This window comes from Copidosoma floridanum, unplaced genomic scaffold (assembly GCF_036245765.1).
Source record: "Copidosoma floridanum isolate Cflo_tuat_1 unplaced genomic scaffold, Cflo_Japanese_pri ptg000030l, whole genome shotgun sequence".
Taxonomy (NCBI): domain Eukaryota; kingdom Metazoa; phylum Arthropoda; class Insecta; order Hymenoptera; family Encyrtidae; genus Copidosoma; species Copidosoma floridanum.
In genome coordinates, this window is record NW_028321907.1 from 33,342,439 (window position 1) to 33,366,137 (window position 23,699).

A 23,699-nucleotide genomic window follows, 5' to 3' on the forward strand; every position below is an offset into this window, starting at 1 on the left:
ATTCAAGTGGAGGATAAATCCGCAAGTAAGGAGGAATCGTTTAAGCCCTGAATGGGTGCAAAATATTGATATTTAATATTTACGGGCGCCAACTTCACAAGTCTAACCGGTAACGGACTCACTATCACATCACCACCCGGAATAAACCACAGGACGGAGAGCGCCCTTTACGTCTCCGTAGTGTATGACCGTGAGCCAGGTCATAACAGATCACTGACCCCCCACCGTTGGCAACGTGCGAAAGAGACAAATATACACGTTTGATGTTGTGTCATCTTCTACTTGTGCTGCAGGGCTGCAGCACTGTACATAAGAACGAGCAGTCTATTTCTTATATGTCTATGATGAAAACGAGCAGTCTTTATTTCTTGTGTCTATGGTTGGTAGTGATGAATTTTTTGCATAGTCTCTATGAATTTTTGATATTCCAGTAGTTTGTAGCAAGTTGTCATTACCAGTAATAGATCAGTAACATTTATTTTCTACTGACATAAATAATTTTTTTTCCATTAACAATGGTACGTAAACTTCATTGTCCGTTAAATAGATATAATTAATAAATCCACCATTAATTGAATTTTTATTACAGGCACAAGAAGTTGAAGAAACTATGAAACGAATTCAGTCTCATAAAGGAGTAATAGGAACTATTGTTGTCAATTCTGAAGGTTTGTGTACATGAAACTGCTCTAGGATACGCACTCTACGTGATACTATTGTTGTGTAACGTAGCTTTATCTGCATAATTATTGTACTTGTTAAGTTAATGTTAAATAACAATGTTAATCATAAAAGAAGCTGGCTTAACCTGTAAACCCAATGGTCTAGTAACACACTTTAAGAGAAATAGTTTCCTCTATTTTTTTAAGTTAAATTAATTAAATTGAATTATCATGAAAAGTGTTTTATCGACTATTTTTGATCAACAAAAAAAAAATTATGAAATTGAACTTTAATATTTATTTTTAGTACTCATTACATATGAGTGTGATTAACTAATATACCTACTTGCTATCTGTGGCTTTTTGTGTGTGAACTGTCAAGGAGTGTTTTGTTAAACAGCAAACAATTAAGAATACATCTTTTATCCCTAATGTCTTAGACACGAATAGTTCTCATAGTTTTTTGTCAGAATATATAGTGGCTTCTTTTAATGTTATGAGGATTTAAATGTAACAGCTTATGAATGCTAGTATTCTAAATTTTACACTATTACAAGTAAAGTAATCTACTCATCGAGTCGTGGCTAGAATGAATAGAACTTTTTTTGGGGCTTACTTAACTAACTTGTTACTGCTGAACAAAATGGATGTAGGTCAGAAGGAATTCTCTGTTCCAGACTTTCTTATTGTCATTTCTTATACAGTTGGAAAGTTAGTTCCCTAGACGAACAGATCTGCCGTTTGCATCATCTTATGTCTACAACTTTTTTCTCCCATAGCATTAGCATTTTTTCCCCTCAGGTAGATGGTGCTTCAAGATGAGCAAATATTTTTTTCACATCAGTTAACACAGATCCAATGGTGACACTATCCAAGCGGTAGGGCAGAACCCTTCTGAGTCTAATACTTTGTTATTACTGCATGAGGATTAATTGTTATTAAGGATGTGTAAGCTAATTTCTTATATATTTACAACACCTTAATAATTCATTATCAACTGTAGTGAATGTGTATGCATGAACACATGTCATGTGAATTGTAGCTCAGGGGTCTTATGCCCTGGCTTAGGCTCTAATGACTGCGACTAAGCGACAAAGCCATCTGATTTATTAATAAGATAATAAGTAAGGAAACTAAAGCAAATACATAATACAAAATATAAAACGCGAGAAAGGTAAACATTATGATGCGGAAGCACAGGATGAACTTCTAAATTTAAGGGCAATAATGTAACAGCTAAAATATGAAACTACTTTGAGACGAATAAAAAGAAAGTACACGGAGGATTATTGTCCAAATAAAAGTCGGTTCTCAAAATAGCGTCCTTGTTAATTAATGTGTTGTAACCAAAAAGTACGATGTATGACACAAACATTTCAAGTGCATGCAGCATCATAAAATTAAGGTGTATGTACACGGTTATATTGCGTGCATACACTGCTAATCTCGATGTCACAATACATACACCAAAGTTTTCAGTGAACGCTCTTGCATTCACTGAAATTTCCAGTGTACGTTGAAGCGTTCACTGAAATTTCCAGTGTACGTTGAAGCGTTCACTGAAATTTCCAGTGTACGTTGAAGCGGTCACCCAAGTTGAGATTTTGTATCCATATACCATGATACAATGATACGTTAATAAAGTTATTGATACACGGAAAGTTTTTATAAAGGGTTTGACTTTTCAATAAGTTGCAAGGTACAAAGTTTTAATGATGCGTTTGTGTAACCAGGAACGTTTGATACTCACAACCATATGATACGAGCCACATAACCTGTAAAGTGTCAACTTATAAATATCCTACACGGCACCTTAAGTTTCACCGAGATTTTGGATGCATCCTGCGTCGTACATCGAAAATCTCGGTGTACGCTGTGTCGTACATCGAAAATCTCGGTGTACGCTGTGTCGTACATCGAGAATTTCGATGTACGATATATTTACACGCAAAATGACCGTGCACACGCACCTTAATTTTTTGTTATCAGTGTACCTTAAAAATAACGTGTCATACATCATACTTTATTGTTCATACATGCTTATTGACGATGCTCTTTTATTGTTCATCGAAGTTTTCAGTGCTTGCATGTGAGAACAGTGATTATTTAGGACAATAATCCTCCGTGTAATTGTGAAAGCGTTTACGTTAATTGACGAAGTATAGGATGGGTTAGGGTTGAACTACATTAAAAACACTATTTATGAGCCACTGATGAAGATATAATTTATGGCTCAAAGGAGAAAACTCTTGCAAAAAAATGACCGCTACAAAATTAAATAGAACAAAGAATACCAACCTAATTTGAATAGGTGTGCAGATGTGGAGGTGTAAATGTGTAAGAGTGTGAGTGTAAGTGCGCGTCCCCACAGTCTTCTCCTTCTCGTCTTCATGCGACGGTTCTTCGAGTGCGGATGTTCGCCGTGGGTGCTCATAGCACGTGGTGGATGTTGACGCGGCACGCGGCTGTATTTTAGTTTTAGACGAACCAAGACGAATTGATGCAAAAAACACGTTAATGCGTCGTGGCGCTACGAAAAACTTCTCACAAACTCAAACGAGCAAAATTTTCTCAAGACAAGCTGCGTATACGATTTCTACGAAAAACAACTGGAGACCGCTCTGTACAGAGACAAGTATCGGACTGGACAAGGCCTACCGAATTTTTCTAGCGGCGTTACCTTTTTTCTCTCCCTCAACCCCCTCCCCCCTTTCTTTGTAATGTGCATCAATTAGTGGAGGTGTTATTCATCTCGAATGCCAATCGGGAGTCGGGACGCGAACAATGCCGAAGATCGGCGAGATAGACTAAGATGTCGGTTTTGAAGAAGGAGAGAGAACGAGAATTTAAAGCAATATAAGAAACGCGCGTAACTCGTGTGTGTGTGAAGTAAATGAAGTTAAGCGCAGTTTTATGTGTTGATGAGGACGAAAGTGGTGTGAGCTTTGATCCCCCTTCGCTCACGTGGCGATACTCGATTGAGTCGCGTTCGACTAAACACAGGGTTTGTTCATTTGTCTACCTTGGAGCTCTCCAAGCGCTCCCAGGCCTCCCAGCGTTCTATAAATAAACACGCGTTCTTTGTCGGAGCACTCGGAGGCCTCCGAGATATCTTTATACTTTATAGGTACACTCACCGCTTATAACTGACGTTTATAAACATTAAGCAATTATAATGAATATACCTATATAGTATAAAGATATCTCGGAGGCCTCCGAGTGCTCCAACAAGTAACTGATGTTCATTAATAGAGCGCTCAGAGCGTTCCAAGGTGGATTAATAAACAAACCTACATTGTTGGGGGGGGGGGGGATCTTCGCATACTCCCACCACAAAATTTGGAGGCAAGTGTATTTTTGTAAAAATATTCATGGTTAATTATTCGATAAAATTACGGATTTTCAAGTTTTCAGGCATGATTATTTATCAAATGTTGTTGTTTATAATTATTCTGCCGACGTAAAACTTAAATGTTGTTGTTGTAGACTTAAACAAAATTATTTGTACCAAATTTAAAGCTAATCCTATTTTTGGTTTATGAGTTACAGTAAATAGTTAATCAAATATTTCGTTTTGTCGCTGGTCGCGTCTCATTGTTTATTCAATAATAAAAGTTATCAACTTTCTGCCGACCTACAAATTATGTCAGATAATTGTATGCTTCTCAGAAATAAAGTAGTCAAAATTTGGAGGCAATCGTATTTTTGTAAAAAAATTTACGGGTAATTATTCGATTATATTACGGATTTTTAAGTATTCAGGCATGATTATTTATCAAATGTTGTTGCTTATAATCATTCTGTCGACATAAAACTTAAGCGACTATCACCTACTGGTCCAGCGTGCTTACTGGTCACTCTAATAATTAATTCAAATGTTAAATAATAACACAAGTGCCTATCTTCCAATGACCTGAGGCGCTTACTGGCCACTGTTATTATTCACTATTTTATTATATATTAGAGTGGCCAGTAAGCGCTCCGGGTCATTAAGTGATAGGCGCTGTTGTTATTATTTAATATTTTAATTATTTTTTAGAGTGACCAGTAAGCACCCCGGGTCATCGGGTGATAGTCGCTTGCGTTATTATGTATTAGAGTGGCTAGTAAGCGCCCTGGATCATCGGGTTATCGGCGCTTGCGCTATTATTTAACATTTCATTACTTCTTAAAGTGGCCAGTGAGCGCCTTGGGTCATCGGGTGATAGGCGCTTGCGTTAGTATTTATTAGAGTGGTCTGTAAGCACCCCAGGTCATTGGGTGATAGTTTCTTGCGTTATTATTCAAGATTTACTGTTTTATTAGTGTGGCCAGTTAGCGCCCCGGGTCATCGGGGGATATTCACTTGCGTTATTATTTAAGATTTAATTATTTCTTAGAGTGGCCAGTAAGTGTCCCGGGTCATCGGGTGATAGTCGCTTACGTTAGTATTTATAAGAGTGGCCAATAAGTACCCCGGGTCATTGGGTAATATTCACTTGCGTTATTATTTAAGATTTAATTATTTATTAGAATGGCCAGTAAACGCCTCGAGTCATCGGGTGATAGTTGCTTGCATTAGTATTTATTAGAGTGGCCTGTAAGTACCCCAGGTCATCAGGTGATAGTCGCTTGCGTTATTATTCAAGATTTACTGTTTTATTAGAGTGGCCAGTGAGCGTCCTGGGTCATTGGGTGATAGGCGCTTGCGTTAGTATTTAAGATTTAATTATTTTTAAGAGTGACCAATAAGTACCCCGGGTCGTTAGGTGATAGTCGCTCGCGTTATTATTCAAGATTTACTGTTTTATTAGAGTGGCCAGTAAGTGCTCTGTATCATTGGGTGATAGGTGCTTGTGTTATTACTTAAAATTTAATCCTTTATTAGAGTGTCCAGTAAGCATTCCAGGTCTTGAAGTGATGGTCGCTTTTGTTATTATTTAACATTTTAATTATTTATTAGGGTGTCCAGTATGCACCCCGGTTTATCAGGTAATAGTTGCTTGCGTTATCTTCTAAGATTTATTTATTTATTAGAGGGGACAGTAAGTGACCTAGGTTATTGGGTAATACGTTTTCTTGTGTTATTAATTTAAAAGATTTGGGAGCCCTTTATGAAATGACCGAACATGCCTTAGTATATCGGAATCTCAGGAGAAATGTCTTTTCCAACTCTCCTGTGGTAGCTCTGGTCTGATTTGCTAGTGGTGGGAGTATTCGAAGATCCTCTGCGCCAACACTCACTAAACATTATGCGAGTGAACGACTAGAGTGCTACGACGCTTGACTTAGTTAGGAGGTACATATATGTACATAACTTGTGAAATATAAGAAGTCAGTTACTCCTTAACTACAGTTATGTTTTTTTTTCTTATAAGATGCATTACCTTTTTTAAAATAGAACATTGATAGTTGTGATTTTCTACTTCTTACTACTTTGTGTTTTAAGTTAATGAATATTGGCTCATTTCTATATAGATAGCTCAGTTATGAATTATTCAGAAGTACTTATGTGAATTCTATGATAAGTTCGTCTGTTTGCTCCTATATAAGAACTTTTGATTGAATAATAACCAAGAGCTGATATAAAAACTTATACAACTGCTCATATGATTCAGATGATAAAACCAATTCTGGGGTTTTAAAGTTATATTATGCATTTTTAATAAAAGCACAAATAACGAAGTTTTATTTATAATTAAAGTTATGAAAATAACTTTTATTTTTAGGTCTTTTATAAATATTTTTAAGTTATTTTTTTTTTTTTTTATTAAAAAAAAACTGGTGGTAGTACTTGTACCTGTGCTTACATAGTCTTTTACGTCAATTTTTGGATAAATTGTCGATGGTATTTTCTTATTTGATTTATGATTAAATGAACTTCTAGAGAAGTTCAATCATAATTATACGGATAACTTGTTTAAGGATGCAAAATATTTCTTACAGATTATACGTGGGACTCTCGTTTCGCTTCCCGCTAGCACAGTCACTCAAATAGCTCCCAGTGGCTTCATTAGTACTTAAAGTGTTTGTCTTCCACATGGAGTGTTTGGGTTCAAGACCTCGGTACGTCACTTTTTTGGCGGGGACCTATACTACATACCGTGGAGCTCCTCGTCAGTATGGTGTAACGCTACCGCGCCATCTAAGAGTTAGATAAACGGTGCCTGGCTCTACGGTATAATGCGTACCGTGCCGTTGGAGCAGTAAGAATTAATGGTATCTCGAATCATCTGTTCTTGTTTATAAAGATTTAGAAACACAAAAAAAAATTGAAATGGCAAACCGTTATCACAGCAATTGACACAAGGCCAAAGACAAAGACAGTCATTCATATCAAGCCGACCATGCGTTCGCACATGTAAACAATAGTTAATCAGCCGATCAATGGTAGGGTACTCAAAAAGGGACTTAAAAGCGCTCAAAGTGCGCTGAAACATGATCATCTGAGTAACTTCTGTTTACATGTGATAACCATCGGTTGGTTAGTTAAGTCGAGGTGGAGGTAGGTAGCAACTTCCCTGGTAGCATAATCTTACGCATTGGAATTGCATAAGTCTGCAGATAGTCTGCTTCCAGAATCTTACGTAATTTTGCGACATGGTGAGTGCGTCAGGCACTCGCACAAAAAGTGCGCAAATCTTGCTTTGAGTTGAGTTTGTTATTCATTCTATCGTAGCGTACTCTCACTTGCAGTTGATCTGTGCAAGACTTGCGTTAAGGCGAGTGCGTCAGGCCCTTGCACAAAAAGTGCTCAAATATTGCGTTAGTTGAGTGCGTTATTTACAGAATAGGTAAAATTATCTGATTATGAAAATAATTGTAAATACTGTTAAATATGATTTATTTAAAAAAAATTCTTCATGTACACGATCTTTAAGACCAGTTTTACAATATAAACACTGTTATAAACTTTTAATAATGCATTGTTTTTTAAGTGAAACTGCTATAGCCGCGTATTGTAAATCGAGCGGTGAGTAAAACCGGTTGAAACAACGCAAAAGTGTCCATCCGGTTTTTGGTGGCGAGAGGAGAGCGGGGAGCGGGGCACGGGAGTAGTGCGCATGCGCATCAGAGTAAGTGTGTGGCTGGTAGAGAGAAAGAAAGAGAGAGAAAGTGCAAGCTCACGCGTCTATAGAGATACGTATATATTTATTCAGAAACCAATATATTGTATAGCTGAAAGCCGGAGCATGTAGATGTATGTGTGCATGCACGTAGAAACTCTCTCTCTATAGGAGACTAGTGAAGCTGGTGCCTGTAAATATTAAATATTATTATTTTGCAACTACTAGGGGCTTCAACAATTCCTCCTTACTTACGGATTTATTCTCCACTTGAATTTTTATTTGCGGATCAATAGTTTGCGAGATATTTGCAAAATAAAAAGAAAAAAAAAAGTTGCAACGCTGAAACCTAAAAGCTCTAGTTTTAAGTACTAATTTATGAATGAATGAATATAAATACGAACGTAAGAACATGTGAGTTCCAAAATACCTGGTGAAAGCATAGCTCTTGTCGCCGTGAATAAAACTACATGTAATAAATGGGAATAAAATGAACAGAAATTAAAATAAATAACAATAAAAATAAACGATTCAAAGCAGTTTCTGGAAAAATGTACACGTTGTAATCCAGAATAAAAAATTTTCCTTGTTTCTTTTGTAAGAAATCCAATGGCTCTGGAATTTAAGTATTTTTAAAGTGTTTTTTAATTTAATTTTTATTTCAAAATATGTATACAAAGGTAAAAATACGTGAGTTCAGAAATACCTGAAAAAAGCATAGCTTTCGTCATTAAAAATTTAAATGTATGCCATAAGTATAAATGAAATAGAACTCACCGATAAGAAATTATATTAAAAATATTTTTTTTTTCTTGTAATGGCAATTGATACTAAAAGAATGTCAAGGTACGCAAGTCTTGGCTTCATTCGTGAACCACATAATTTTAAATTTATGTTATTTTATAACGTTAAAACCTATGTAAAAATTATATAACGATAAAGTAAATTGATGGACCATGGCGTGTGTACGTTCCTAATTTATATTTCTCGCCGCCAGCCCTTAACAACTGTAATTATGATAGCGAGACTAAATAATAAAATAAATTAAATAAATGAAATTGATCTACTTATTTAAACCATAAAATTTATAAAAAGTGTACTTAACACTATACGATTTTCAAAACGCCGAGTTCAATAACTCACTAGTTGGAAGTTTCACTTCTGCCGGGGGGTCTGAGACCCACACCTGTTTTTTAAAATTTTTTTTTATCATAACATTTAATAAATTCATATTTTATAACTTAGTATAACTTTTAGATTATCATCATATGGAACGCAAAGACATTTTTTTTTCACTGTATAAAGTTATGTATATAAATACTTTTAGCATAATGTGACTGATTTGTTTGTCAATGGAACGTTTTTCATAATAATTGAAAACATTCTTTACATATTATTAAATCTGCAACAGAAAAGTTATAGCATATTAATGGATGAAAATCCAATGGGAATATGATGAAACTATTTATAGCAAAATTATGTTTGATATAATAATATTTATAATTATGCCAATCATAATAGTAATAATACAAATATTTTTAATAATCATAATTATGATAATTTTAATAATGATAATAATTCTTGGGCTCTGCGGTGGGGTTGCCTGGTCCTGTGCTTGCACTGGGGACCGTCTACACTTCCCCTTTAACTATTAAGAGAACAGTTGCTCAGAAAAATATCGGCAGCTAAAAAAAACTCTCCCTCCATCATACGAGTTTTCGATGAGGTCACTTGTCCTGATGCGAGTTTAACATTTTTCACCCATCCTTCAAAAAGTGCACAACGCCGCTAAAGAAATTTTCCCTAAAAAAAAAATACACACACACAGACACACATTTACATGTATAAAAATATTAGTATGAGTCAACAAATTTCAAACCATTCTAATCGTAATTTAAAAATCCTACAATGGAACTGCCAAAGCATAACTAATAAAATAAATATCCTTAAAAATATCTCAGATAACTCTGACACATTTGCTAACCGAACCTGGCTTACCGAAACAGCTTATAAAAACTTTCTTATTATAGTTTAATTCGTACAAAAAGAATAAGCAAAGAACACGGCCTAGCGATTATACTAAAAAATAATATGTTATTTTAAGTAGAAAAAACAATATACCATAACGAGAAAAAACTAGAAACACTTGATATTTCTGTCCCTCTTTTCAAATATCACAACAACAAAAACGAATCTTTCCTACTTGTATCCCTATTCAGAGTTCCTCCGTTATCGACAACTCAACGAAAAAGTTAAATCCTTTTAGACTTGTGCAAAAACTATAAGATCGTAATGATTGGTTGTGACTTTAACTTTCATCATTACCTTTAGAGATAACATAAACCTGCCCGTTAGCAGAAAACTTAATAAACTGCTTGATCGACTACCCATACCCTATACTTAATAATGGCACTCTCACTCACATCATTAACAACCCTAGCTCCCCCTCCCATACGACCTTAAAAATAGATCTATACTTAACTATACTAGATAAATACTTTCACAGATTACTTCTGGAAGGTACACTCAGATAGTATGTATAATAACCATTTCCTAATTATACGCACCCTTCTAATGAAACTGAAAAAAATCCCCTTTACTAGCACCCTTAAACTGAAGAAATAAACTAGAGAACATATTACACTCAGATAGAACATTTTATAAACACTAACAAACAATACATTGATTCACTATCAACAAAACAGAAATACAATACCCTATGAAACCTCATACTATCTATAATGAACTATACCAAACCAGAAAAACATAATACAGCTATAAATATTAAAGAATCCCCCTATGTAGATATCAACATCGAACAATTTAAGGATAAACCAATCAATAACTTAATAAAAAGAATTTTAATTCCTGATTTTCCAAAGCGTCTTGGTGGAATAATGAATGCTCCACATTATGCAATAAGAGAAGACAAGCTTCAACAAATCTATTAACTATCTCAATTCTTGAAATCTTACAAAACTTGACTAAAATTCAAAATTACACTAAAAATAAACCATAGCTTATAAGAAACTTGAAAAAAAATTTTTTTATTTTATTGAACCAAATATCTTATCAAATATAGAGATGAAAACTGTTTGGAACACAATAAATATCTTCAATAGTATATTACGTACCTAATCCAGAAAGTGGGGCTATGACTGACCGTGCTAAATTATGGTATATTGCGGTAACGTGCGATTAATTGGAGCTCCACTTTCTGGCCGTGGTACGTATACTTTTTTCCTTACACCTCCGCCGAAAGTTCGTCACCACGGTTTTTGTTTTATTAAAAATAAACATTCAATGAGTCAGTTTATTTTGTATTATTTTTCATCGATTGGTTGCTCGAACAGTGCTTCTCAAATACACGTAAAAAAGTATACATGTGTATAAGTATACCTATCTATAGCACTTGTACATCGAGTAACAGACTTAAGTAGTGGTGTGCACATGCATATTTTTACGCTTGAATCGACGTGCAGGTTAGACGTGATGTCAAAGCGATAGAAAGAGAAACCTGAGAAATCAGTCTTCTTGTTGATATCTAAGGATTTTCGTTGCTGATCCGTGTCCGGTTTTTTTTAAATTGTATCTGTGAACGTTTCTGTATGCGTCTATTAATAATGTAAGTATACGGGTACGTGTGTATCTAAACACACGAAAAACGATGTATAAATTGTAAGAGTTTTATGAATACGCTGGTGCATATTCACAAAAATCAAAGGAGCAATGTCAGTGTGTAGCATGTTTGTGCTTAGATTAACACAATTAAAAGCGAGAGTTTATGCAAAAGCTTAACAGTTTTTTATTACTCGTGTCATTGATGAATATGAATAAACTGATTCAATTATTTCTTACATTGTTTAAACTATAAAGGCTGTACGTTCGTTAGCCATATGGATATGTATAAAGTATAACTGCTGCTGCTGCTGTGCCTATACACTAAACATGAAACTATATATATCTGCGCACTTCATTTGCGCATATATGATAGGACTAATCTTATGCTTTTTCTAGCTCGAAATCAGGTGAGATGCAACGAACTTTCGTCGGAGGTGTAAGGGAAAAATACTCACAACAAAGAACAACAGCATTCACAAAATGACTTTACATTCATAACAAATTCCTTCAAATTAATTAACAACTTCAGTCCGTCTACCCCACATACCACCAATTGAGCCATAGACCAACATTACCAACCTCTAGAAAACAGCCAAAATATAGATAACCTCGATTTTCCACTAACAAATTATCGAGATGAACCCTTCTCTATAAACGAACTCAAAATGGCCATAAATAGGAACTCTTCACCAGAGTTAGACCAAATTGACAATTAAATGCTAAAACATCTTCCAACCTTCTTCCTAGAAATCCTCCTGGACTGTATAAACAAGCCTTTTTCATACACACATCTTTCACACATTCTGGAAACACTTCCTTGTAACTCTTACAGCCAAAGACACATTCAATACTAATTTCAAACTGATAGCACTTAATTATTATTTTTTTTTTTATTTATTTCATACTCCGTCCCTTTCGGGTTTGGAGGGCTTCCGTTACATTTCTTATCGTTATCTTTGCACATTCCTTTTACATATGTTTTACATTTTCATTCATGATTTTCAAGTTACATAACCTATTCTTATTAGTAAGTAAACAAAAACATATAATAAATTTAAAAAAAAAAAACTTTTCAAAGATAATTTGAATCTAATTTGAAATTCATATTAATATTTATATTCAAATTTAACTACAAATGAAGTAAAATGGAATCTATTAATAATACTGAAATAATTAGTCACTTTTACTTTTAGATAATATTATGAACCTAAAACTTTTCAAAGATAATTTGCTACTAATTTAAAATTCATATTAAAATTTATGTTTAAATTTAACTAGAAATGAAAAAAAAATGAAATCTATTAATAATACTGAAACAATTAGTCACTTTTTCTTTCATATAAAATTAGAAACTTTAAAAAAACAAAAAAAAAAAATATACTGTCCATATAGCCACTGCAATTAAATCTTCCATATAGCCTCTTTTAGATCAATGAAGCATGCGAATATTTTTCCTTTTGGTTTACTTAATTTGTCTTCCACTATGTGCTTCAGCGTATAAATTGCTTCCATTACTCCTCTTCCTTCTCTGAATCCAAATTGACTTTCTGCTAATTTTTGTTCAATCTCTTTTTTTAATAATTCATTTAACATACTCGCGTATATTTTATATGCCGTGCATGTCAAAGTTACCCCTCTAAAATTATCCAGCTCTTCTTTATCACCTCCTTTATAAATTGTGCATATCACTCCTCTTCTCCATTGTACTGGAATCCTCCCTTCTTCCCATACTTTCTTCATCAATTTCCATAGCGCTGCATCAACCTCTTTTGGCATATATTTCCATATTTCGTTTTCTAGTTTGTCATCTCCTGGTGCCTTCCTCGGTTTTAACCTATTTATTAACCTCTTGAACTCTTCTTTGCTTAATTCTTCTTGGTCCTGTGTACTTTTCTCTATTCTTGCATTCTCTTCTTCCACCTTTTCTATCATCATAGCTTTTTCATCCTTACCGCCTAGTTTCCTCATAAAATGCCTTCTCCATTCTTCAATTTCTGTCTTATTATTAACGCCTGCTTTCTTCTTTCTATATCTATTTATATAATTCCAAATTTCCCTTTCTGATTTTGCGACCTTTATATTTCTTTCCTCCGTTATTTCATACCTTTTTCTTTTCGCCTCGCACCAATTTCTATACTCTCTCTTTTTGTTAACTAGATAGTTTCTATCCACTTTCTTTTTTCTCCATAGCTTCATTATTTTTCTCAGCTCCTTCTTTTTTGTTTTCCATTCTTTGTCATACCACTTTCTTTCTCCCAACCTCCATACCTTAGACTGTTTTTTAGTTTTTGGTACTGCTGTTTCTATTGCTTCTTTTATTTCTTCCCAACTTCTTTCTACTTGTATCTCTTTCCAATTCCATCCTTCGCACCTCTCCTGGTATTGGTCTATCAATTCTTGCGTCCATTCTCTTCTTGAAATTTCCTTTTCTTCCTTTCCCCTATCTTCTACCATCTCTATTTCATTTTCTTAGTATATTTCTAATGGCATGTGATCTGACTCTGTTCTTTGTCCTATTTTTAATTCTTTTATCTGATCTAACGCTTCTTGATTACTTATAACATAATCTATTATTGACTCACCTCTGCTGCCAATGTACGTGTAGTTTCCTTCTTCTCCTTTTTGTCCGTTAACTATACCCCATCCTTCTTCTGTTATTTCCTTAATTAACCTTCTTCCTTCCTCGTTAATTGTTTCATCTTTTGATTTCCTGTTACTAACTTCCTTGCTTCCAATCTCCATCTCACTGACCCATCCACCTTCCCTACCAGTCCTCGCATTCCAATCTCCTGCCAGTATAATACCACCTTTTTTCTGCGTTCCTATTTTTTCTTTTATAATTTCCATTGTCTTTGCCACGTCTTGGCAATATACTCCTACAAATGTCCACTCTTGTTCGCCATATTTAATCTCTTGTTTTACTATGTTACCACTCAATTCCTCGTTATTTTTAATTTCTTACTTCTTATTAATTCCTGTAATTATTCCTCCTTTTGCTCTACCTTTTTTATGTTCTCTTTTTGCTGCAACAAATTTCCATTCATACTTTTTCGACATCTTACTTTCTATATCTTCCCATTTATTTTTCTTTAACCATGTTTCTACTAACATTATAATATCAAAATTATTTAAATATTCCCATACTTCCACGTCCTTATTTAACACTCCTGCTATGTTCCAAACGCATATATTTACACTTTTTTTTTCTCCTCCTCCAGCTCCCTCTCCTCATTCCCTTCTTGTCCTCTTCATTCTTGCGATCTTCCTGTTATCTTCCCCTGTATCCTTCTTCTTTCTTCTAGGAAATTTCCCTTCCATTCGTTGTATCTATACCACTTATCATCAATCATCAATTTCATATAGCCAATTTTTGTGGTTTTTCCTTCGTTTCTTTGTTCCTTTGATTTATCTAATATCAATCTTTGTATTTCTCTTTCTTTTCGTGTCAAATCATTTTCAATATATATTCCTTTTTCAAGCTTTTTCTTGTTCATCATGATACTGTCTTTCATTTCCTTGCTTTCCAATTCTACTACTACCATTTTCATATCACTTTTTCCTTTCTTTACCACTATTTCAGTAGCATTTTTCACCTTTACATTGACATTGATTTTCTGTTCCACAAACTCTTCCACCTTCTTTTTTATATTTTCTTTTTCTATAATTGCACCTTTAATGACAATGTTCTGTCTTCTCTTCTCCCTTTCATTTTTTTCTAATTCCCATTCTAATCTGTTGATCCTTTCTTCAATAGCTTTCTTCTCTTCTATCCACTCTAGTATTTCTTTTAACCACCTGCTTCTTTCCTCTCTCCATTCTTCTTCTCTTTTTTCTAATCTTTCCATCAATTCAAACATACTATCTAATCTCTTTTCTATCCTACTCATCTTATCATTTTGTTCTTTAACATCCTGACTTTCATCCTTTTTTTCTTTTTCTCTCTGGAAATTCAGGGTGAATTGTTCTTTGATTTTTGAATTTGTGTTTGTATTACTCCTCGTATTAATATTTGCGTTTTTTCCTGTCATTTTCAAAATTTTACCGACTCTACAGATATCTTCCTTACTGACCCTGTCAATTCCGGTAATTCAGGAATTCTTTTTATCTACTGCCAGTAACCAGGTTGTCAAAAACTTCTTTATCTACTGTCTCTATTAAATATCTTTTTTTTTTTTTTTTTTTTTTTTTAGGGTTCCTTCTTTATTGACCACGTTACTACCGACGAAAAATTTGTTCTCTTCCTTATCTACTTTCTCTGTCGGTAACCGATAAAAAGAAATTACCTTTCCCTGCCCGTGCCCTTCTTTCTTACTGGGTTTCCTAACCTCACTTTTTTCTATACCCCTGTTTGCCCACTTTTTCACTATTCACTGTTCACTTTTCTTTAATTATTATCACTTCTTTCTTTCTCCCTTTTCCTTCGTATACAACTTTTTCCTTTGTTCACCCGATTGCACTATTCTTTTGCGACTTGCATCGGCGTCTTGTTCGTCTCTCGCGTTCTCTGTCCTACCTGTTTTTCAATCCTTTATAATCCTCCTGTTTCACTTTCTTTTCCACTTTTTGTCACTGTTTATTATGTCCTCATGTATTTCACCACTTTTTAAAGACTTTATTATAGCTATCTACCCTTGCTCTTTCTTCTATTTATTGCTTTATTCAGGAGCTCACTTTTACACGTCCACTCTCCTACGTGTCCACAACGGAAGTCCCTGATAGCACTTAATTATACTAGCTTAATGTATTCTAAAAATTTCTGAGAGAATGTTCCATTCCAGAATACAACATTTTATTGAGCTCAATCATATAATACCTTAAACCCAATTCGGATTCCCTAAAGCAAAATCATATCATCATACTTTAACACACCTAACGGATATCTTCGCCCAGATGCGTAAGTGCCCCCTCCTCTCATCTCTTCGAGAGCGAGTCGGCCTCCGAAATTCTCCGTTATTTTCCTTCTTCTTTCTCCTCTTATGCCCTTTTGTCTTCTAGGGGAGTGGTCCTCACGGACCTGTCCCATGCGGGGAGGTTAGTTTTTAGTCGGTAGGCACACCGGGTGAATCCGACACTACCACCGGATTAGCTGGGGTGTCTATGAAGATTTTCCCCTCCCCGCTCCATCAAACAAAAAAAAAAAAAAAAAAAAACAAAAAAAAAAACGGATATCTGCACCTCATTCAACAAAACGAAACCACCTGTGCGATACTAATTGACATCAAATCAGCCTTTGACAACATATGTCAAAATGTACTAAATAATAATCTCCTAGAACTAAACTTTCTCATCAACACCAGGAAATTTACATACTACTTAGTTGAAGATAAAAAATTTTACTTTGAGATTGCATACGATTTAACTAATCCATATACCAAAAGTACAGATGTCCCAAAATGATGTGTACTCAGCTCAACACTATACAACGTATACGTACATAACACCAACAACACTCTCTCACCAAACATTAACATAGTACAATACGCAGATGATACAATTCTCTTTACCTCAGAAACAAGTACCGCAAAAGCCATCTCGACTTTACAACTAGCTTTTGTATCTATTAACTACTACAACAAATGAAATTTTTTTATAGAACCAGACAAAAAGATTCATAATTTCTATCAATAATCATTTCTCTACGATCGAGAGCTTCTCTATTACATTTAATAACATCACTTTCAAGCTACTGTAAAAAATGAAGTATCTTGGCTTATTGCTAGACTTCCAGTTAAACGGAAATAAATTCGCCAAAACCCCGACCTTCAAAGTCTACAAATTGTTAAATATTCTCAAAGCACTAAGAGGTACCTGGTGGGGAGGACATCCATCTATTCTTAAAATATATACCGCTCTCATAAGAAGTGTCATAGAATATGGTTTCTTCATGTTTCATATAAAAGACAATCAAATATGAAACAGACTGCAAATCATACAAAACCACACTATTCGTATTGCTTTTGGTGATAGAAATCCATCCCAATAAATGTTTTACAAACTGAAGCTAAAATACCTCACCTCCAATTCAGATACTCATTATTATTCTAAAAATCATACCCTATCACAATTACACAATTCTTAATAAACTCAATAATCTAAACAACCTGTTCCCTATTACCATAACTGTAACTCACTCATAGAATTCTCAATCATTAAAGCACTCAAAAATGTAACATAAATAAAAAACACCTACATTCAATACCACGATAGCACCCTTTCTTTCAGATACAGTCACAAAAATTTGCTATTTACTCCTTCTATTGACACCTGCTCCAGAAAACTTACCAAATGATTCAAAGACCCTGAAAAAGAATTTAATAATAGATTTTCCCAAACACTAATCAACCACTTCACAATTTTTACTGATACTTCAAAAAACCAATCTACACCTAGTAATGGGGCAGCAATTTACTCCCCTACAATCAACTTCAAAAGTTTATTTAAAACTACCTCGCTCTCATCAATCTGTTCATCAGAAGCCATTGCAATCCTTCTACATTGCCATTAAATACATCACGACGAACAAAATACAGAAGGCCTCGATCTTTTCTAACTTTCTTAGCATTCTAATGGTTATTGAAAACTACACGTGTTTGACATCTCAACAAACATATCTAATTCTTGAAATGTAAGTGTTCCTTAGCTAAATCAGTCAATGCAGGTAATACAATTGCGCTAATTTGGGTACCAGCCTACCTGAATATTTTACACGATGAGACAGTTGACAAATTAGCAAAAGAGGCCACGAACAGTGGTATCAATGTTTTTACCTTTTACACTACACAGAATTCTGCAAAAAAATTAAAGAAAAATACAAGAAAGAAGTCTCACAAATATTATTAGATCAATCACACTACACAGAAAACTATAACTTTTCTCATTTTAACAATTCTACTAAAATACCTTGGTTTGCTAGACTAAAATTTCCAAGATTTCATACAACCACTGTAAAAAGACTTAGATCTTATTACCACAATCTAGCTGCAAGTCTTCATCGCAAGAACTGTCACTTCACCTCTTGCCAATGTGGTAATCCCTCACATGACCTAGATAACATCCTATGGGACTGTCACTATCAAGAAATAGTAGATTTCGTCGGATAAGTGCCATCGTCTCCGGGGCTTTTTTGCAGCCTGAGGGACCTGTAAAGCAGGACTCGAGAGACGTAAGGTAGCCGCAGAGCAATGGCGCTTATGTCGCGAATCCTATTTTTCCTACGGAGAGCACACCTGACCCTCAACAATGCCCGAGGTCTGAAAAATAAAATATATTCCAGGAAATTAAGGTCGTTTGAACCATATTCGTTAATATGAGTGAGAAGAGAGTTTTAATGGTTATCAAAGTTGCTATAAAAATCCATATATTTATTTCGATATTCTTTGTTGATTGATAGTGTGTGACATGCTTTGAATACGTAAGCTTATTTTTTCCGTAAGATTATTTTTAGCAACTGTTATTTTTTTTAATCTTTCGCGTGATCTAAAAGGGACTTTGAGAACTTGTTACCCTAATCGGAATACAACGTCATGTTTGAAATAACTGTAATGAAATATAGCTTGGTGCAGTTCAGCTCAGTTTGGGAAAAATTTAGGGCTAAAACTGCGTTAAACTGCACCTATGATGAACAAAGTTAAACAGTGTCAATGTACGTTAAAATTCTCCAAATTGTACCTAACTAGAGTTACTTTAAACAAATAATAATATTTTTACTGGGGTAATAATTGGAATTTTTTTTTGGACCTTGCTTGATTCTGGTACATTAGCAGTTCGATAAATCGTTTTAAGTTTTTAAAGTTTTTATTTTATATTGATTTACTTACTGTTTTCTTAAATTTATACCTGATTGGTTTGAAGTTCCATTTTTGTCTAACTATTTTTTTCTGTTGATTACACGTTTTTTCCCATGGAGTTTTCAAATTTAACTCCCTCTGAGTTTTTAAATTAGTTAATTTGCTTTTTTATAAGACAAATATCAATTCAGGTTGCCGTCTACGAAATTGCCATAACTCGTCTCTATCCAATCAATATCAATAATAAATTCTTGTTGTAGTTACCTCAATGTCTTTTACTAAATGATACTAATTGATACTAAATGATACTTTTCAATAATGTAGTAGAAAATTTAAATGTAAATTTTTTATTCTTCCAAAATTCAAAATAATTTTGAAAAACTTTTTAAAATATTTTAAATTTTGGTTGCCTTTTTTGACAAATGCTACTCTTATTTCTCGGTCGCTTAAGCGCTTATTTTCACGCAAGAAAAATAGATGTTACCATGTGCATAGTAAAACTTTTGTTCTAAAAACAAAGTGCAAAAGCAATGTGTATGGTAAAACTTGTGTTAAATACAGTTTATCTTGAATATTTTCGTGAGTGTATCAGTCTGAATCAGTAATTTTTTTTTCTTCAAATTTAAAATACGGCTGTAAATTAATTATATTACGCATTTGAAAAAAAACTATCACAACTTAGGTTTTCCCATCTTATTATGAATGTAATGTAGTCTTCATAAAAAGCGTTGAACTGTGTTTCCAATGGATCTTCCTTCGGGAGAAAGTAATATATTATGCATGTTACAAATTTTGAATCTGTTCGGAGAAATAATGAGGATGCCTTTATTATTTAGCGTTCCTTGCCCAGTTAACGAATTCAAGCGGAGTATCAGGTAATGAGACTCATGCTAGAATTTCACATAAGTCATAAGTAAGAATCATCTGATTCGTACGTAAATCTTATTTAAAGCATAAGAATTACATGATTCCCTCTTAAAACTTACCCAAGATTTGGGTATGACTGTCACCTAATTCTCAGTTGGGATCCATTATCAGGGCAAGTATTAGATAAAATTAGCGGGCTTAGTAAAAGTTACAGAACACGAGTTAGGGCAAGTTTGAGATAAATTTTATATTACTTTTATCCTAATACTACCGATTATAGCCACTACGAGCACGTATGAGAGTAACAAGCAACAAGTAATTCATTAGAAAAAAAGATTGCAAATAACCCTTTTTCACATTTTCACGACATTCTACGAGCAAAAAAGGACTGCTGAGTTCTAGCATCTCTTACTGCCACTTTCTGCCAAATGGTTTAGCAAGCTTTGTTCGTTGGCGTATGCGTGAGCACAAATATATGTGTGCTCGACTGACTTAGCTTCTTTTTTCTTGTAACGTAAGTCCAACTTTAATTCGCATGATTTCTACTTAACAACACAAAAATATTTTTAAGCCTAACATTAAAAAAGTCATAATTAAAAAAAAATGCTTTTTTTAAATTATTCATTATTCAACCACGGCAATTCGAAAAAAAAATGAGTTTTAACACATTAATCGAATTAACCTAAAAGAAATACGAATTCTTGGGACTAAACATCTTACGTAAATGGCAGCGTTTCGGCACTTTTTCATTCAATTTTATCTGATTCTTTGATTGATGTATAATAATAATTATTATAAACAATGATATTTAATATAACCTAAAAAATAATAAATTAGTAAAATATTTTTACATCTACATGAGTTAATTATTTCTTGCTTTTTGCTAACAATGCTCTATTGGGATCCCTGAACGTGGATTAATTTTATTATAATATATATCAAAAAGATAAAGCTAAGTGAAGGAAAAATAACACAGGTCTTACGTAAAGAAATTTGTGTTTATTTATTTTTCTTTCAAGACGATCGTAGTTCGGAAAAACAATACTTTTAACAACTCTTCAAGGATATTATCAAACTGTAGATATGTTTTTCTCATATAATTGTTTGGTCAAGCTTGAAAATTTACTTTAAAAATACGAAATACGGCTTGTAAAAATAAAATCATAATCACACTTGTACATCCAAAGCGAGGTTTTAAGTTCAAACTGACATATGACGGTTAAGTAGGAAGAAAACATGAAGATACAGTGACATCTTCCTGACTTTATGAATTTTCCTTAAAACTTAGTACAGTTTTATTGTTGCTTTTCTAATTTTACATGTTTTATAGGTGTAGCTGACCTCCAATTGTAAATTTGTTCCTGCAAAAAGGCGTGGCGAGGAAGAAATATGTGTTGAAAAAATATTTGTCATTTAGTATTAAGGTAAAAGTACCTATTCGTGAAACATGTCCCTATTATGAAAACTCAAGATTAAATAATCATGAAAATTCTAATAATAAAAATAAAATATACTGAAGAATCTCTATAATACTACCGTATCAAATTAACAAAAATAGTAAACAATTTCAAACATTATTATATTGATAAATATATTATTACGAATCCAGTTTTCATAATACGGACAGTTTGAAACATAACCTGCAATATGTGATGTTCCTATTTATGAAACGCACGAGCTCATTTAATTAACATGTAAATTTCATAATTGTGACTTGTGTCTCATAAATATGGACACAACTTTTTAGCTATTCCATAGTTATGGACATTTTGATCGTGTCAATATTTGCTTATAAAATTATTTTTTTACATCTAAATTTAATTTCAAAAATGTCAATTTGTTCAGAAGAGCATAGCGCTTCTATTAAAACCAAAAGTTATGGACATATGACTATTTTTTTATTTAATATTGGTCGATGAAACGTAACAATCGAAAATTGTATCCATAATACGTACTTTTACCTTATAGAAATAAAATCAAAATCAAAACAATAAAATGTAAAAATATATCAGAGTTAATGAAAAGGCAAAAAGTAAAAAGATTAATACAAATAAATGAATGGAACACCTTGAGTCGTGAAAGACGTCGGCGATTGTACCAAACTGTAATTAAGAAAATGGATTAACGGATCTGCAATCATTTTAAAACATTTATACAATTCGTATTTATCACAATAGTAAAACAATCGCAAGTACTACAAATACTGCTTGCTATGACTTCCAAAGTTCCTTGAAAGAATGCTGCCGTGATGTCGATACAAGTCATGTGCAAATCAACGTATTACTTAAAATCTTAGGACCTCACACATGCTTTAGGAATCTTCCTAAAGATAATCGAACATTATTAGGAACATTCTGAAATCAGTTGAGCACTGTAAAAGTAGGACATGTCTTTTATTGGCATTTTGGTTTTGCACATCCGTTGCAAATTCATTTGAATCTGTACTCAGAATTACCATCACATTTTATTATGCATCTTAGTATGGGTTATCAATAACGCGAAGTATTTCAAATTAATTTTCGCCTATACAATTTCGTGTGGTACGTATAGAAAATTTCCAGCTGGTAATGGCCGGACTTTGAGAAGGATTTTAAAAAACCAACCGATGCTCTTTTCTTAGAATTTTTTGTGACAGTAGTTTTAGAAGCAAGCAATCAAGGGAGAGTTGTTGTTAGCAATCAAATAATACCTTTTACTTTTGAAAGCTTTGCTGGTGATGCCTCCGCACGTACTTTAGTATTGAATCACACTGCCCACAATTCCAAGTATTCATTCTCTGAGTGTTGTGTAGACAGTTTTCGTGACGATAATCGTGTTAAGGTTTACTTAGGAATAGATCACTCCAAAAAAAATGACTATAGCTACGCGGAAAGTCTAGAGAAACAACATCAAAAAGGTTTTAAAGCATCCTAAATAAACTTGAGATTCCTGCAGTCTCAAAAGTGTCTTACGAAATAATGCATTTGGTGTACTTAGGTGTAATACTTTGACTGTGACTTAAAATGAACTACTACCATTATGTAGAAATAGGAATCTGTGTGTAATGTTATTCATAAATTACAGTTTTGGATGAATATATGTTTAAAAATTTTGAAATGTATGTATCTACATGGATGTACATTTATTATGACTCTGTCATATTTTTATTTTGACATGCAAAAAAAAAATTTTTTGCTTCTGATAATTTTCTTGAATCAGCTTTGATTATGAATTGAACGTTTGAAGAGTTACATAGAATAATATATTTATGTAGAGAGCTGAGAATTTTTCGAAAAGTTTTTTAATTAGTCTATATAGTTGATTCTTCAGGTATATACTATACTAGAGAAAGCGTTTATTCAAACAAAAATTTATACAAGATTCAACTGACTAATAAATATTCTCTCAATATCAAAACTAACTTTAATAAATTATATTTACATTAAATTAAGTTGTAATAAAAAGTAAAGTAAATATTACGTACAGCTAATAAGAAAACATCAACATAGTAAGTTTATACATCAATAATAATAAATTATCATTAGGAGCGGCGTTGGCTCAGTGATAAGCGTGCTTGTTACTGATACAACGCAGTTCTAGGGGTCGTGGGTTCGATTCCCCGTGAATGCAGATTTTTTCAAAAACTGTTTTCATCGGGAAAAGTTCCTATGTAACCCCGGCTGTTTCGGGGCGGGTTTTTCCGTGGAATTTTCCTTCAGAGTAATTCCAGGATTTTT

The 23,699-nt window shown here is 33.6% G+C and overlaps 1 protein-coding gene across 1 annotated transcript in view; it reads left to right on the forward strand.

Annotated features, from left to right (window-relative positions):
* Window positions 1-408: 408 nt before the first annotated feature.
* robl (dynein light chain roadblock) overlaps window positions 409-23,699 on the forward strand; it is an 81,744-nt gene continuing 58,453 nt past the window's right edge. Inside the window, exons 1-2 of the mRNA XM_014350990.2 lie at window positions 409-518; window positions 590-668. Of these exons, the coding sequence (XP_014206476.1) occupies window positions 516-518; window positions 590-668 (82 nt within the window). The 5' untranslated portion in view covers window positions 409-515. The remainder of the gene's footprint in view (window positions 519-589; window positions 669-23,699) is intronic.